The following is a 17066-nucleotide window of genomic DNA, read 5'->3' as shown; positions in this document are numbered from 1 at the left end:
CTAGCACTTGCTTCCAATTAGCAAGTTCCCAGTAGATCTTTGAAATTCAGGAAAATCATTTTAGAAGTCTTTCGGCAGCATTATACGATGCCCAACTGGTCAGCCCCCCTCATTCTTTGTCTTACATATCATGGGACATATCATGTTTTGAGCTTAGAGACCTGATCAAGTTGAGAACAAGCTGAGGCTTCTGAGCCTGAAGGCCTGAACTTCTGAATCTCCGGAGTAAACGCTGTGACACTTACTCGGGGAAAGGAGAATCCTCCATGCCAGTGCTATTAGCCACTATAAATACTTAATGTAGGCAGTGAGAATAGTGCCCCAAATACAGGGTACCAAGTCATATCTCTTTTACTCACAGGCATCAGCTTGGCAAGGATCCAAGATTTCCCTCTCGAGGCTCCCCTCCCTCTATTGTCCCTACACTCCAGGGGTTTATGCTGCCCGGACAGGAGGCGCCTGTGGCTTTCTCCCCTGCTCCGTTGCTGCCTTTGCCTTTCACAGCCACACGATGAGAGCTGGTCCTCTGTGTCCCGTGGAGCCTGCTGGTCCTTTCAGGGACATCTGGCCTCAGCTCCGTCATGGGCTGTGAGGGTCCTTCAGTGGACGATGACGTCACTTGGCCGTGTCCCACAGATCGTAACCCCCTGGGCATGCTGCGGTAGCACCGCACCGGGCATGCAGCCATCGTATAAACCAAACCTCTACTGCCTTCTTATCTTTTGCATGGATCCACCATGGCCGGCAGCTGCTTGATTTTTCTTATTCAAACTTAGAAACGCAAAATGCTAATTCAAGCCTTGTTTCTGGATAATGTAGAGCTCTCCATCCACCTTCCTAGGCATGGTTACTCTAATTTCTTCAGGTATCCTTGCATCCTGCCTGCAGCTTCTTTATGCTTCTCAAATACAGAAAGCTGGGTAAATTTCTAGCCAGATGAGGGGCCCATCTGTTCACTCTCCCACAGATGCAACAGCTCCCTGAGAGTACTGGGCAAGTCACCCAAACCTTCCAGGAGTTTTCTCATCAAACCAGATTGCTCCTCAAATTCTCCTGGCTATTTCAGAGTTAAGCTCCATCCTGTGATGATGTTCTGTGGCCTGTCCCTAGAGAGGGCATCGATTTTTCACCGTCTCCAGAGAACAGCCATAGAAAAGTAACTGAAATGTTCCAACAGATAGGAAATCTTGCATCCCTTGTTTAAATCCTATTCAAAGGTCACTGAAAAGCCACCTAAAGATAGCTGGCTCCAGACAACAGTTCCAGAATGAAAAATGAGCAGGTTCCCAGGGTAATTAAAAAAAAAAACAAAACCCCAATCCAAATGCCATGTTTTCAGTAGAAGTTTTCCAGTGGAGAACTCCTATTTGATGTTGCAGAGGCCAAGGGTTTTATAAAGGTCCTGGGGAAACGGCATACGGGTAGTGGAAGGAGGGGCTAGTCTTATGGGCAGGATTTTGATGGGGGAAGATGTTCTAAATCAATGAGTAAGACTTTTCCGGTGACCTTTTCCCCAGCAGTTCACTTTGGCCAAGGATGCCAAGAACCCCGTTTATAGGGATCACAATGTAGAATTACTGGGTTGCTGGGGGCAAATGTAAAATCTGGCCTAGACAGAATGTAGCTGCTGGGCAGGCTCCTGCCAGCTGGTTCCTGCCCCACATGGTCTGGACCCCAGATACAAGAGGGTTCCTGGTCCCACCTGATCCAAACTCTAAATAAAAGAGGGCTCATAGCCTCGTATGGTTTGAACTTCAAATGCATGAGGATTTTTCAGCCCCAGAGTCGTAGCTTTTGGTTCACAGTGAGAGGTGCATGGGCTGAAGTCACACTGTAGAGTCAGGAAAAGTACCTGTCTCATGTCTCCAGTAATCGGGGACTTTTCAAGCCTGACTTTTCTTGATTATCAAATGAGAATCACAATTTCTACTTCACCCATTTCCAAGACTTTTTAAAAAAGTAATGTATAAGAAAATATTTTGAAAGACATTCAAATGCAAGCTGTGAATTTTCTCTGAAAAGTTGGGACTTGGGCAGTTTGCTACCTTCATACTTCTTCTCTCTTCTGTTACATTTTCTCAAGAAATCCTCAGTGTAGCATGGAGAGAAGAGAAGATTTGAATCCCATCTCTTCCACATAACAGCTGTGACACTGGACTAGTTATTTCAGGTCTTTGAACCCCAGTTTCCACATTTGTTAAATGGGATTAAGAATCCTTACCTTGGGGCTTACCTGGTGGCGCAGTGGTTGAGAGTCCGCCTGCCGATGCAGGGGACACGGGTTCGTGCCCCGGCCTGGGAAGATCCCACGTGCCACGGAGTGGCTGGGCCCGTGAGCCATGGCCACTGAGCCTGCGTGTCCGGAGCCTGTGCTCCGCAATGGGAGAGGCCACAGCAGTGAGAGGCCCGTGTACCGCAAAAAAAAAAAAAAAAAAAAAAAAGAATCCTTACCTTGTAACCACTTTATTAATCTGTTTGGCTGCATCTACTAAAACATATCCAATGACCCAGTGATTCCCCACCTAGGAATATACCTAACAGAAGTGTATACACGTGCCCACTAAAATACATCTCCCCAAATATTCATAGCAGCACTAGTTGTAATAACCATAAACTTAAAATAACCTAAATGGCCATCAATGATCAACTGTGGTATATTCATGTAGTGGAGTACTATACAGCAATGAAAATGAACAAACTACTACCATTTGCACCAACAATGAGTGAATCTCATAAACATGATGTTGGGCAAAAGAAGCCAACACATAAGAGTACGTATCATATTATACCATTTCTATAAACTCCTCTATGGTGTTGGATTTCAGAATAGTGATTATTCCTGGGCAGGAGAAAGTAGTAATCAGAAAAGGGCATGAGCGTGTCTTCTAGAGTGCTGGAAGTGTCCTATTTCTTGATCTAGTGGTAGTTACCTAGTATAATTCATTTTATTAAAAAGTATCAAATTGTGTACTAATGATCTGTGTACTCTCCTTCGTATATATTATACTTAAATAATGAATGTTTATTGAAAACAAAGGGATCCTTACCTTGAAGATGAGTTAACGAGTTGATGAGAAACTATACCAAGTGTCTGGGACAGCATCTGCAGCACAGAAAGCACACAGGACCAGTAGATATCATTATTATTATTATTATCATTAATCTTGTGGTCCCAGATTGCCATCCCTGGGGCTCACCAGCTGAGAGTTAGCTCCCAGGGAAGCTAGGACTGTGTCAGTCCTATGGAGTGGCTGCCCCGAAAATCTTGCTGCTGTGATGGGAAAGGTCTGGAAATACCTTTTTCCTTGAGGACAATGTCCCCTACCCACTGCCCACCCTCCCTACCAGCACTTGGAGGAGTGGCGCTGACCTTTGGTTGATTCCCCTGGCACCTTACTGCCATACTTGAGTAGGAAAGGGTCCCAGTTAAGCTGGTATTCACTCAGGCCCATGACATTAATTATTTCACATCAGATAGAGTTACTGTGGAGGCCAAGAACAGAAGTACTTGCCAAGGCTTGTTAGGGATAACTGAGTCACCTGAGTTGAAATAGACGTGTGATAATGACAGTGCCGCTAATACTAACCAAAGGCACCATTGTTTAAACTCTTACTGGTGGCAGACGCTGTGCTAAGCACTTACCGACATGACTCACTGAATTCCTTCAACAGTCCTGGGAGGCATCATATTGTTACTCACGTTTTGCATGTGAAGAAACTGAAGCCTAGAGACATTAGACCATTTTCCTAATTGTGTAGCCAGTAAATGTAGAGTTGTGATTCAAACCCAGTTCCATCTGATTCCAAACTCCAAGCTCCTGAACTTCCTTTTTCCTCTCTCCGTTGGAGGAGGGAGGAAGGAAAGATGGAAGAACTAGTTTCTCCCTTTCTCTGAACTTGGTATAAGCAGGCAAACCATGGAAGGTTTTTTGTTTGTTTGTTTTAAAAAGCTTTTGAGCCAGGTAACTTTAGGAGGAGTGAGGGCATGAAGAGCTACTTGCATTGCTGACCTCCTGTATCCTTTTTATTTTATTTTGGCTGCTCCGGGTCTTAGTAGCCGCACGCAGGATCTTTTTTTAGTTGCGGCACGCGGGCTTCTTAGTTGTGGCATGCATGTGGGATCTAGTTCCCTGACCAGGGATTGAACCCAGGCCCCCTGCATTGGGAGCACAGAATCTTACCCACTGGACCACCAGGGAAGTCCCTGACCTCCTGTATTCTTAGCTGGGAAAACGTTTTTCAGGATTTTGAGAAAATCCTTTTCCAAAATGGTTGTTTACAAAACCCCCAAAACAGATGTTCTGCTTAGGTGACAGGTAATAGTGACACCCCAAGAAAAACACAATTTCTGTGACCTTTGGAATCCAAAGTAACCTGAAGCAGCTCTGCTATTTACTTAAGAAGTCCTCAGTAAAAGTATAAAGAAAGAAAGCTAGATGAGTGAAGGAAAGACCAGCCACATGCCCCTGCATTTTCCAAGCTGTGGGCTAAGTGCACACGCTGTATAGAAGCTGGTGTCATATCCCGTGTTGTTGCTTACAGCTGACACCTGATCTTATGTACACACACTATTTCCCTTTCACTCCTGATATCAGGCATGAGTGAAGGTAGGGGAACTCACAGAAAAGGGAAACAGCAAACATCCTAATGGAATTTACATAAACTTCTTCTGCAGTTGAATTGTACCATTTGGTACAATTAGACAAACTCAAATTAGACAAACAACTTGCAAGGATTATGCAAAAATAGTGGCTTGCACATGTGAAATTGCTGTTATTGGACCATTTTTGAATACAAAAATAGCAATTTCATATAGTTAATACTACCTTATAACAAGATATTCTGTGTTACTTTATCTTGGTATTAGCTTTGAAAGTCCTTTCACTTGTATTATGATATTCTCTCTGCTTGTGTGATGTTGCAAGATGGGCAGGACACCTGTTTCAATTTCCGTTTTGCCGTTGAGGGAATTAAGACACTAAGTGAATAAATAACTCATCTAAGTTCAAAAAGCTAGAGACCACAGAATCTTGGTGCTGCAAGGGACCTATAATAGATTAGAGTGTATTGGTTGCAATTAACAAAAACAAAGAAACAAAGGACAAAACCAAAAAACAAACAAACAAAAACAAACTGCCTTAAGCAAAAACAAACAAAAAATCAAAATGAGGGGCTTTACTGGCTCCTATAACCCAAGGTTTAAGAGTGGATCCCAGAACTCAAATCATGCCATCAGGACTGGGGGCCCTTCATTCTCTCAACTCTGCCTTCCGCTGTGCTGGCTTCATTTCCAGACAGGCTTTTCCCTCATGTCCCAAAATGGTGCCAGCAGCTCTTGGGGATGTGACTTACAGGTTCAAACCTCATGGAAAAGAATCAGCATCTTTGAACCCGTCTTCCCTAAAATGCTGAGATCCACTTTGCTTGGATTGAATTAGGCCATGTGTCTACCTGGTGCAATTACTGATGCAAATAGTGAATGCTGGTAGTTTGATTGATCAATCCTGCGTCCCCTGCCCTCCTCGGGCTGGGAGTGGACTTCACCTGAATCACACAAACTGGGAGTGAGGAGATGCCATGACAGAAATAGGGTAGATAGATACTGAGGGAAAAATTTCTAACAAGTGCTTGCCATGGCACCATAGAATCACTGACCCCAAGCTGCTCATTTTACAGATGAGGAAACAAGGCCAGCTACATGCCCCCTGCCTCCCAACACTTGTCACTCCCCACACGGTCCCTCTGCCTCATACATGGCCTATGCATTAGCTCCATGCAGCTGTCTGTGAGTCTAGGAAAAACAGCCTTGGAGGGAAGACTTAATGCACTGATTTCTTTGCAGTGACAAGTAGGAGTCACAGCAGCGAAGTGCAAGACCACGACAGTGAGAGACAGAACATGATGCCTGTGGACCAGTGCTCTCCTGCTTTGAAGTGGCAGCCATACCGAAGCGTTCCTTGGCATAGTTTATTAAACAGTCAATATGAAAAACTGTAAGTGGCCTTAGGAACCCTGTGCTTGGCTGGAGAATGAGGGGAGAAAGGCAGTGCTGACTCTCAAAACTAAAGCCAAGTATTCGAGCTTTGATGCCACCCCTGATCAAATGGGATGCATCAGTCAGAAAGTGTGTCTTACTCCTTATATTTTGCATTTTAACAATAAATAGTTGGGACGTGGGTAGTTCTGGCCTTCAGGAATCCAGATCTGTAATTCTAACTCAGAATTTACCCACTAAATGATGGAGGAAGAGGGAATCTTTCTGAGATCACATGCCCAGTTTAAACTAAAAGCTGGAAAATGGAGATTTCCCAAATCATTAACATTTAATCCTGCAGTTAGTTAAAAATTCCATAGAATAGTTTTGGGGGGCCACATTAAATTGTTAGCTGCCCCAACATCCGTGCTGCAAATCAGTATTGTCAATTTATTGTCAATACAGCCTGCAGCGATCATAGTTGATGGTGGCTTTATATTAAGAGACTGAAATCAAACCATACAAAATATCCTTAAACTGGAAAATTTTCATCCTATTCTTATGCCATTATAGTTTCAAGAAATAAATGTGGACTTATGCATTATTGCTCTTAAACATCCTTCAAGCCTTCTCTTTATTCCTTAGGATATAATTTACCTACCCAACTCTTCTGGAATTTTCATTGATTACAAATGCCTTCTTGAAACACTGAAGCATGTTAATGGTTAAAGAATAGGATTTTCAATTAATAAACATAATATGAAATGAGAAACTCTGGGCTACAAACTTGAGGGTCTTCAGGGTATTTTCCAAACTCAAATATAGCTTCATTAAGAGCAAAACTTATCACTAGGACTTTTATGTTGGATGAACTAGATGGAAGAAATCTTTTCCCTAAAATCTAAGGAGTTAAACAGACTTTGGGAGTTGGTATGTTTAATAGGAGACAAAAAGAAGCAAGTTGCTACTTGTTTCATTGAAATGTCACAACTTGTATCTTTACCACTGTGTGCAATAGAAAAAGGAAGGATCCATAGATCTTGGTTTTGAGTCAGGCTTCATTTGATGATTTTTTGGCAATTCTTCCATATTCTATCCTAAGTACGAGTACCAAGGTATGGAACTGTCACACATATGCACGGTATTTTAATTGAAGCCTATAATGCTTCCTAGTCTGTAAGTATTTGAGTTGATCAAGTTTTCAAGGTAACATTTATTTCTCTTCGTACTTGAGTAGGTTTTTTAAGTTTATTTGGACAGCCAATCTGTGCTCCACTTATCTGGAAAAAAAGGAGAACACAAGTAGTATCAACTCAAAGGTGCAGAGGCAGATTTATTTTAAAGACTTAGCCGTAATTCACTTTTCTTAAGCAAAAAAGGAAGGCAATATTCTTCTGGATTAGAACTCAGGCCATCTTGAATTCACTACTCAAATCACTGAGACAGAAAATCACTTGTCTCTTCTTAGATTATTATGTCTAACTTGTTACAAAAATATCATTTTCCTAAATAACCTAAAAGCAATAAAGTTAGGGGATTGAAATTTTATTACATCTTTTTTTTTGGGGGGAATGATATTTATAACGTGTTAAAAAGAGCTTTAAAAAGGCCAGTTTAGTTGACTTTATAGTTAACTTTTGATATCAAAAACAGAATTGCGGGCTTCCCTGGTGGCACAGTGGTTGAGAGTCCGCCTGCCGATGCAGGGGACACAGGTTCGTGCCCCGGTCCAGGAAGATCCCACATGCCGCGGAGCGGCTGGGCCCGTGAGCCATGGCCGCTGAGCCTGCGCGTCCGGAACCTGTGCTCCGCAACGGCAGAGGCCACAACAGTGAGAGGCTCGTGTACTGCAAAAAAACAAAAAACAAAACAAAACAAAACAAAAAACAGAATTGCTACTCTTAGGTAGGTAGACTAGTTTCTATAACCAGAGATTTGTGTTTAAGATTCAGAATACTCTTCAACTGTATGGGTTGATTCAGTTTCTACTTACAGCTGTCCCTCAATTTCGGGCTAATGCTCATACATGAGCTGCAAATCTTACCTTCTTTCCTTAGAGTTTTTGACAGTGAAACGTGGAAGATCACACAAAGATATTTCCTTTTATTTTTCTCAACCAAGATAGTTCTTGCTACCCTCTGTAGTAAAATGTATACAATTTAATCCATCCAGCCTTTCCACAAGCAAATTACAGATTAGTTCTAGAAACCTGAGTCAGTATGAAGTTCCCAGATGGCATAAGACATGTGGTCTTTATCAAATCCTTCATTCAGTGGTCTTTCCCTTTGCTGCTGGCGGGCACTGTGGTTGTCGGGCCTTTGATCAGCTTCTTGAGGGTAATCAGTGACCTAGTGAGTTGATCCATTGGTGAGGTGCTTAACTTGCAAAGAACACAAACACTCTTTTCCCAGGAGACCCATCCATATTTTCTGCCTCTGAAATTAGAGGAAAATTTAGAAACTCTATGTTGTTCATTAAATGGCAGCCATCCAAATTGAGATCCCAGGAAGCAAAGATCCACAGAGTGACAGAGAGCTAGCAAAGCAGTTAAGTACTGCCCTCCTCTGTGTGTTATCTGAGGAAGGAGCTCCCTTCCTGAGGAACATTTAGGAAACTTGATGCATTAAAAATCATGTTCCATATCTACAACGTATATGGAAAAAATTACCAAAGGAGTTTTCAACTTTTATATTTTCTTCTCTACTTGATAATGTTACATGTTTAATAGGTTTTATTTTTACTAACATTTAAAAGTATTTAAACAAACATACAATACACAAAGCGTTGCTATTGAAAATGATTTGATAAATAAAGCAAGAGTCTGATCAGCCACCCCACCATCATCCCATTTTTTTTTCTTGCAGAAGTAAATAGCATAGTAGGTATTCAGTGCTATTATCAGATCGGGAAGATAAAAAGGAAATGACCATACTTTAGTGAAAACATGTTTTCAATCAGTAGTCTGACTGGCTCTGGTTACTCTGGTTTAAAGCTATTGATGGTAGTTCTGACCAGTCTGCTTTTTTCATATGACTGCCAGAGGCTGAACATTCATTCGTCTGAGTGATATGCATTCATTCATTCGTTTGAGTGTGGTGTTGCTGATGAAATTAGAGATTTTATTTTTAAGGAGGAAAGAGATGAATTCTATCCCAGATATTTCATATGTCTGATTAATGTACTAACTTCTCAACTTCTAGCCTACGTCTTTCTGTTGTACAGTGGAGTCAAATTAGAAGTCTAGGGAGCACAAAGGGAAAAGGCAGGCTGAGGAAACAATGCTTCCATTTGGCAGGAATTGTGCTTCTTCCTCGTGAACATAAAAAGCTGGGAGCCAGCTGTACTCTGAAATACTATTTTCATTTCCTTGGTGAAAATTAATGAAATTGATTAAATATAGCAACAGGTACTTTCCACAATATATTTTCCTGAAATGTTTGTATAATTAATATTGTTCATGAAAGAAAATGTGTAGAAAATATTTGTGAAACTGGTTTCTTGCTTCCACTTTTCACAGACCTGATATAGGCTATCGAGTTGTTACAGACAAAGGATTTAATTTTTCACCAGCAGATGAAGCTTTTGTTTGCCAAAAGAAGAACCACTTTCAGATCACCATCCACATCCAAGTTGGGGGAAGCCCCAAATTTGTCAAAACCCAAATGGGTCCAAAGCCAATAGAAATGTTTTACTTGAAAGCTTTTGGGATTAAGGTAAGTCTTTTATTTAGTTCAGTTTAATTCAGCCAACATTTACTAAGTGTTCCAGTTGTCTGTTGCTGCATAACAATCTATCCCCAAACTTGGCAACTGAAAATAGTAACAGTAATTGATTTGGGTCACACATCTGTAACTTGGTCAGGGCTTGGCTCTGACAGCTCATCTCTGCTCAGGAGTCATCAGCTGGGGCAGTTCACCTGGGCCTGGATCCAGTTTCCAAGATGGCTCACTCAGGTGTCTGTCAAGTCTGTGCTGGCCATCAGCCAGGAGCTCACAGGGGGCTGTAGCTGGGAGGCCTTGGCTCTTCTCCATGTAGATTTCTCTGTGGGACAGCTTGTGCTTCCTCACAGCATGGCGGACGGCTTCTAAGAATAAATGCTTCAAGACACAGGAAATGGAAGCTGCCAATTTCTTAAGCCTGGGCTCAGAATCTGGCAGAACCTCACTTCAAACTACAGTTTTAGAGTTTTTTAGTGTATAAATCTTATACTTCTTTTGCTGAGTGTAATTATTTTATTATTTTTGATGCTGGTGCATTTTCACATGCAGTAAGTGCATAGTTTTCACCGAAATCTCAAAGAGGTCTCTAACTTAAAAAAGCCAAGCTAATCTAGTCAATGCCCCCTCTTTTCCAGTTCAACAGAGGGGAAAACCAGGCCCAGTAAAGTCACACAGTTCATCCAAAATATTAAATGATAGAGCTGGGATTAGAATGCAGGTAGGATGACTTCTGAGTGATCAACGAGTATTTATTACATTATTACCTGAGATCCAGCTCCTTAGGGTGAGGAACATCCATTATCTGCATGTTGTTTTTCTGACTTGGGCACAGGCACTGAGTCTCCCAAAGTTGGGCTTGACTGCTGAACACATCAGCTGATCTTGCTCCAAACCAAGCTCTTAAAGAAAACTAATCCAAACCAAACCAAAATAAAACAAACAACAAACAAACAATAATGAAGTATATTTTTCTGATTATGGAATTAATATGAGTCCATTGTGAACATTATGGAACATAATAGAAAAGTATGAAGAAGAGTAAAATTCATTCGTATTTGGGATCCACCACTTGGTAGTCTAATTTTTCCTCATATTTTTCTATTATTAAAATTAATCTCATATTGATAATATTATACTGTGAAAATGGCATTATATAATATTAAAGTCTATAAAATATTATTTACAAAGATGATATGGTTTTCCATTATAGCGAGATACTACCGTATTAATTCCTGTATTATTGTAAATTTTGTTTATTGCCAATTTTTTATTGTCATTGATAAAACTGCAGTGAATATCCAGGTACATCCATCCTTGTATGAGGATAAATTCCAAAAGAGGGGTTACACATTGAACATATGATCAGTATTAAAACACTTGATGTTGGTGGCCCAGTTGCTTTCCAGAAAGACTGTTACTATTGCAAATACCTACAAGCCATATATGATAGGGCAGATCTCACCAGGCCCTTGCCACTCTCTTCACTAATAACAAGAGTTTGTAGCAACTACTGAATAAATGTCATTCCTATATTTTATTTATTTTATTGTTTTTTGTTGTTTCTTCTTATTAGAATGCAAGCTCTGCAAGGGCTGGGATTTCTGTTAGTCTCATCTTCTCATCTGTAATGCCTAGAGCAATGCCTGCTGCACAGCAGGTGCTCAACAAGTATTTATAAAATGAATGAATGAATGAATGAGTACATGTATCCTTTGAGCTGCCTTGCTCCTGTGTTTTACTAGTCCACTCTATATTCCCTGTTTACCTGAAATCCTCTGTTGTCTTGTGTTTTCTTTGTTTAGTTCTGCAGGTATTTGTTTCTTTTCTCCCCAACAGCACACTGCTTTAAGGTGCCCTACATCCCTTCAGTGACTTGCCCCTCCTGCAAAGTGCCTAACATGATGCCTTGGGAAACTTTAAGTACTTGAAAATTATTTACTAATGAACTTTTTAATTAATAAAGAAATTAATTATTAAGTAATTACTTTTTGTTGTTCTACACAGGTAGAGGCCACCAATCAAATAATTGCTATTGAACAGTCCCAAGCAGATAGAAGCAAAAAGATTTTCAATCCTGTTAAGTAAGAATTTCTTTTCTGAATTCCCTTGTGAATGTTTTGGGAAGAAGGCCTATTGCCAAATTTATTTTGTTTAAAATGAATTCTGCTGTAGGAACTAAATTAGTAATAATATGTTAATATTATGAACACATGCTTATCAACAAAAGTAGGTAAAATCCATTGAAATAATTGCAAAAAAAGTCTTATAAAAAGCTCCACTTTAAGGTCATCCTTATTTATATGATCATTTATTACTGACAACCTTGCTAACAACTTTGGTTCCTGGAGATAGATTATGATTAGATCTTTCTTTTAATTTTTCATGTAAATCAGCGTGATGCTGATTGAATTGATTTCAAGGTTCTGGATCCATGCTGTGCTTACAATTCATTTTTTCTTGTTTTTTTTTTTAAAGCAGTGTTGATAGATTGCCTAATGGGTTCCAAAATAGAAAGCATACAGGACTGGGATTATTCAAAACAATGTGGTGGTCTAAACAATATGGCAGTAAAGCAAGAGGTTGCCCTATAGAATGAATGGGATTTGCTTTTCGACTGATTTGGTTGGGATGATTTGACCCTGAGTCAATCCTATCTGGGGGAAGAAGATGGTCTTACAGCCTGGACAGGCCAGCGGGAGCTCAACCTGAAGCTCAAGCAGGAGCCGCAGTACAGACAGCGCTGCTCTTGCCTGGTGCATCTGGGTCTCCCTCGCTGCGAGGCTGTGTGCGCTCTTCCTTAGGAGCACGCTGCCTTCCACAGCCAGGTCAGGAGAGGGCAAATACGTGAAGGAGATGCGAAGGAGTTCATGGGGAACCTAGAGGAACCGCTTCAGTCAGGAAGCTAGAGCTCTAGCAACCGTGGCACAGGTGAAACAGCTTTTCTCCTGTTGTCGTGGTCAAAGAACCCATCTGTGGGAGTGTGCGACCCTTATGAGTCCGAAACTCCGGGCTTGAGCTGCTGCTGGATGAACGTTTCTAACTATTCAAGAATTACTCCCTGGTAGCCATTCCTGACCAGGCTGTGGGTACTTTACTAAAAATCAGTGTCCTGCACAGTGTGATGAGAGCGGGGGACTGAACATACCTGAGAAGCTAAGAATGAGTCCTTTATGATCAAAGACTCTGTGTTCTCTTACAGTCTCTCGGTATTTTTGTTGTTTGCTTTAGAATCGACCTGTTGGCCGACCAGGTAACCAAAGTAACGCTGGGCCGGTTACACTTCAGCGAAACCACGGCAAATAACATGAGAAAGAAGGGAAAGCCAAACCCTGACCAGAGGTACTGGCGTGGTGTGTATGCCTCAGGCTGGCTGGTTACTTTACCTGACAGCCCAGGGCCCTCCAGCGGCCCCTCTGATCCTGTTGGTCCTACCAGCCGGCAGGCCGGGCCTCCCTCAGTCGCTTCCCTCCCTTCTCTGACTCTTTCCGTGTGTTGACCCATCTCATTTACCCTTAGACATCTTTCTTCTTCCATCCTCACTCCCCACAATGCCTCCTCTCCTGCCCAGCGCCCGGTCATCTTGTCTTGATTCTCTCCATGATCCTCTAGAGGGACCATATGTTCGTGTCTCAAAGCTGGCCGAGGGTTGAGGATTGACTGCATTTCTTGAATTCTGTGTGCTGGCCACTAGTTTAGTGACCCGAGCCCTGCAGCTCTGCTGTAGCATTTTTTTGAAAAGAAAATAAATTTGCATTAATGATTTATACCTGTGGTTCTCATAATGTGGTCCCAGGACTAGCAGAGATGGCATCACCTGGACACTTATTAGAAATGCAAGTTGTCAGGCCTCACCGAGAACCTACGGGATCAACAACTCGGGGTGGGGTCCAGCAATCTATATTTTAACAAGCCCCCAGGTGATTTGATGCATGCAAGTTTAAGAACCACTGGTTTTAGAACATAGGTTTTGGAGTTGGAGGGGATTGAGTTTGAATATTTCATACTGCCATTTAGTAGCTGGGTGACCCTGAGCATGGAACTTAACCTCTCTGAGGTTTCCTATTCTGTAAAATGGGGACAATATCCATATTTTACTCCAGTAAGGTTGTTTCGGGGTTCTAAATGAAATAATGTAGATAAACTGCTTAGCCCAGTGCATGGCACATTTTGAGCACCCAGTAGATGATGGCTAATCATCATCATCATCATAACAATTACTACTATTACTGACTTACTTTAGATAAAGGGGAGAACTCTTGCTCTCCAGGGATTAGAGACTTTAGAGTGTTACAGAAGTTGGTGAAGTGTTTTTTTTTTTTTATGCAGTTTTTAAAGCAAAAGCTTTTCTGATAGGGATAGTTTTTATTTTGACTTTCAAGAAATGGTCTAATAAGGGCCTAACTGTATAGCACAGGGAACTCTACTCAGTACGCTGTAATGACCTACATGGGAAAAGAATCTAAAAAAGAGTGGACATATGTGTATGTAGAACTGATTCACTTTGCTGTACACCTGAAACTAACACAATATTGTAAATCAACTATACTCTGATAAAAATTTTTTTAATGCATCATGCTTTATAAAAAAACAAAAAGAAATAGTCTAATCTTAAAAATGTCTCATCAGTGGTACACATGAAGAAGCAATTAAAGTCACAGTGAGGAAGGTTGCCTTGATAACAATCGGAAGGGAGGGTTCTGGTCTTTGACTAAAGTCATGGCCAGAGAATGTGAAAGGTGCAGTTCCCATGACCAACAGCAGATCAGGGTGGAAGGAGCCTGTGTGGCTGGGCAATCCCTGCTGGGTCACCATCCATTATGGCCTAGGATGTGTGGCTTGGATGGCTGTGAACAAGGGGACCTGGAAAGGTGGCTTTTTGTTGTGCAAGTGCACGGCAGCAGTGCTGTGTTGAGGGCCCAGGAATGCAGCAGAGTAAGGTCTGCACCAGGCCAGCGCAGATGGGCTGAACCCAGGCCCCCAGCAGGATGTCTGCTCAGTGAAGGCTGCTTTGGGCCTGCAAAACAGCTCACACATCCCTCAAGCCGGGCAAAGGGCAGACCCAGAACAACAGCGAGTGAATCAACTTCTCTCTGGTTTTGCAGGAGGGGCAACTTAGAGCAGCAGAGAAACTCTTTAAATACGCGAACCCATCTGGGTAAATTCACTCTTGATTAACTGTTGGGTGGCATTTGATTGCACAAATTATGTCTCTGTTTCCTGATGTGTTGGCATTGGTCTGCTATTTCTGAACTAGATACTTCATGTTGGTGGTCGGACTGTACGCTGCTAACCAAGACCAGTTCTACCTGTTGTCTGCTCACGTCTCTGAACGGATCATTGTAAGGGTAAGCTCAGTTCTTTGACTTTTCTGGATCCCACATGCTTTTTCACCTGTAAGTAGACTTTGCCTTCAGTGGAATGCATGAAGTATGCAGTTTCTCAATTGCCAATGATGAAAAGATAATGACAGCAATAGCAGATACTGTTATTTTTAGTTTTTACGCAGTGGTTCTCAACCAGAACTTTTGTCTCCCAAGGGTCATTTGGCAATGTCTGCAAACATTTTTGGTTGTCACAACTGGGGGTGCTCCTGGCATCTGGTGGATAAAGGCCAGGGATGCTGCTCAACACCTTATGATGCACAGGACAGCCCCCACAACAAAGAGTTATCCCTCCCCAAACGTCAGTAGTGCGGCAGTTGAGAAACCCTGGTTTTTACAGTATGTTCTAGGCACTGGGCTAAATAATTTCTATATGACATCATTTTACATTGTTTCATTTTTACATTACATTCTTTATACCCAGAGGAGCTAAGGCTTAGGAGGAAGAGAAAGTCATCCATGAGCACAAAGCTGATAAATGATGGAGCCCAGGTTATAATCCAGTTCCTCTGACCCCAAAGCCCACAGGCTAGGGAAAGAGGTAGGAAGGCATTCCATGCCCCAAAGTGATTGGTGACCCCAGGGACACCTGGGCCACTGCACAGCACATAGTAATGGCTCAGCACGTTTTGCTGAATGAATGATTGGTCACAGCTGTGGACGGGAGTCTTGGCAGCCACAAAAACATAAAGCTGTTGGCAGCTGTAGCTGCATCTGTGAGGGGCCAGGCCGGCCAGCACAGAGAATGCCAGGGGCATGAGGTAACAGGTAACCATAGGCCTGGCAGCCCTGGGAGGGACTGCTTTGTTATACGTCTTTGAAGTGGCACAGGGGGACATGCACACTCCAGTAGGGAAAATGGTTTACGATAGGCACGTCCACTTACATGGCTGTTAAACTTTGGCGTGGGGACAAGATCTGCCCATCTGGGGAAGTGAGTCTTCCCCTGCTTGCCTTGAGCTATTCTGAAACAAAGGACCCTCTGTGTAATTCTTCTAGTCAATAAAAAATAAGGCATCTATTAGTGGAACTCTTGACACTGCATCTCAGAATTTCAATGGAAGTAAAGTAATGATGGAAATGAGGTAAAACACTGATGGTGAGGGCCGGCTATGTGCCTGCCAGCATGCACGCCCTGGGCTGTGTTTTTATGGGGCCTGATCTAAGCTGTGGCAAAACAACCTCCTTTGCGGCAAAGGCAGGTGGAGTCCCCTCCTTTGGTCATGAGCCAAGGGCAGAGGTTCCTGCCCTTCCCTCAGAAGGGGTCAGAGGGGTCTTTGACGCCTTGCCTGATGTAATCTGGGATTGCTTTGCTGCGCTAACAAATATGATTTAAGTCAAGTCTGGAAACCTAGGTTGCTTACTTTTTCTGATTCCTCACAGGAAGGAATAAAGACAGACAACGCCTTTCTTTTCAGAGTTAGGGTAGATTGGATATCATGAAAGTGCCTCTCTGAGCTGGAATTCATGCTTGAGTCAGGCAGTCTGCTAGTCACCTGCATACTTTAAATAATTTACCTGGTGTTGAGGTTTCTCCATTTCCTGCTGACAGCCCCTGCAAAGCTATACTTTGGCTGCCTTGTGAGTCTACACAGCAGCATCGTGAGAGGGGCCACACCCCTGTACATTCTGTTACCGGAACTCTCTGTTAACAGGCACCTTCTCGCATCCAAAGCACAATCATTTTACTCATAATGATGACTTTGAGAAGTTGAAAGTTTCTGCAATTTATGTTAAGTATGAATACTAAAAAAATAAATAAATTAGTATAGATTTGATGTCATATTATTCACTACATTTTTATTTTTTAAAAATGATTGTATTCCAGATTCAATGGCTTTCTTCCAGCCATAATTTTTGGTTAAAGGGAATACCCTATTCTATATGTATGCTGGGTAACACAAGGGTTACCTTAACAACAATGAGGAAAAAATGATAGTAATAATATCTTCCCCTCAAACTGGGAGTATCTTATTGATATTATTTCATTCT

The 17066-nt window shown here is 42.0% G+C and overlaps 1 protein-coding gene across 2 annotated transcripts in view; it reads left to right on the top strand.

Annotated features, from left to right (window-relative positions):
• The window catches only part of MYRFL (myelin regulatory factor like), a gene marked incomplete at its 5' end in the record, with an annotated part of 115719 nt that overhangs the window by 45138 nt on the left and 53515 nt on the right, over positions 1–17066 (top strand). For both annotated transcript variants that reach the window (XM_081250098.1, XM_081250097.1), the window contains 5 exons: positions 5843–5993; positions 9492–9687; positions 11698–11774; positions 12922–13032; positions 14948–15038. In XM_081250098.1, coding sequence (XP_081106224.1) covers positions 5843–5993; positions 9492–9687; positions 11698–11774; positions 12922–13032; positions 14948–15038 — 626 coding nt within the window. The remainder of the gene's footprint in view (positions 1–5842; positions 5994–9491; positions 9688–11697; positions 11775–12921; positions 13033–14947; positions 15039–17066) is intronic.

Source organism: Mesoplodon bidens, assembly GCF_964165515.1.
Source record: "Mesoplodon bidens genome assembly, chromosome: 11".
Lineage (NCBI taxonomy): Eukaryota > Metazoa > Chordata > Mammalia > Artiodactyla > Ziphiidae > Mesoplodon > Mesoplodon bidens.
Note: the sequence above shows the minus strand (reverse complement) of the source record. Positions and strands in the feature narration are given on the sequence as shown.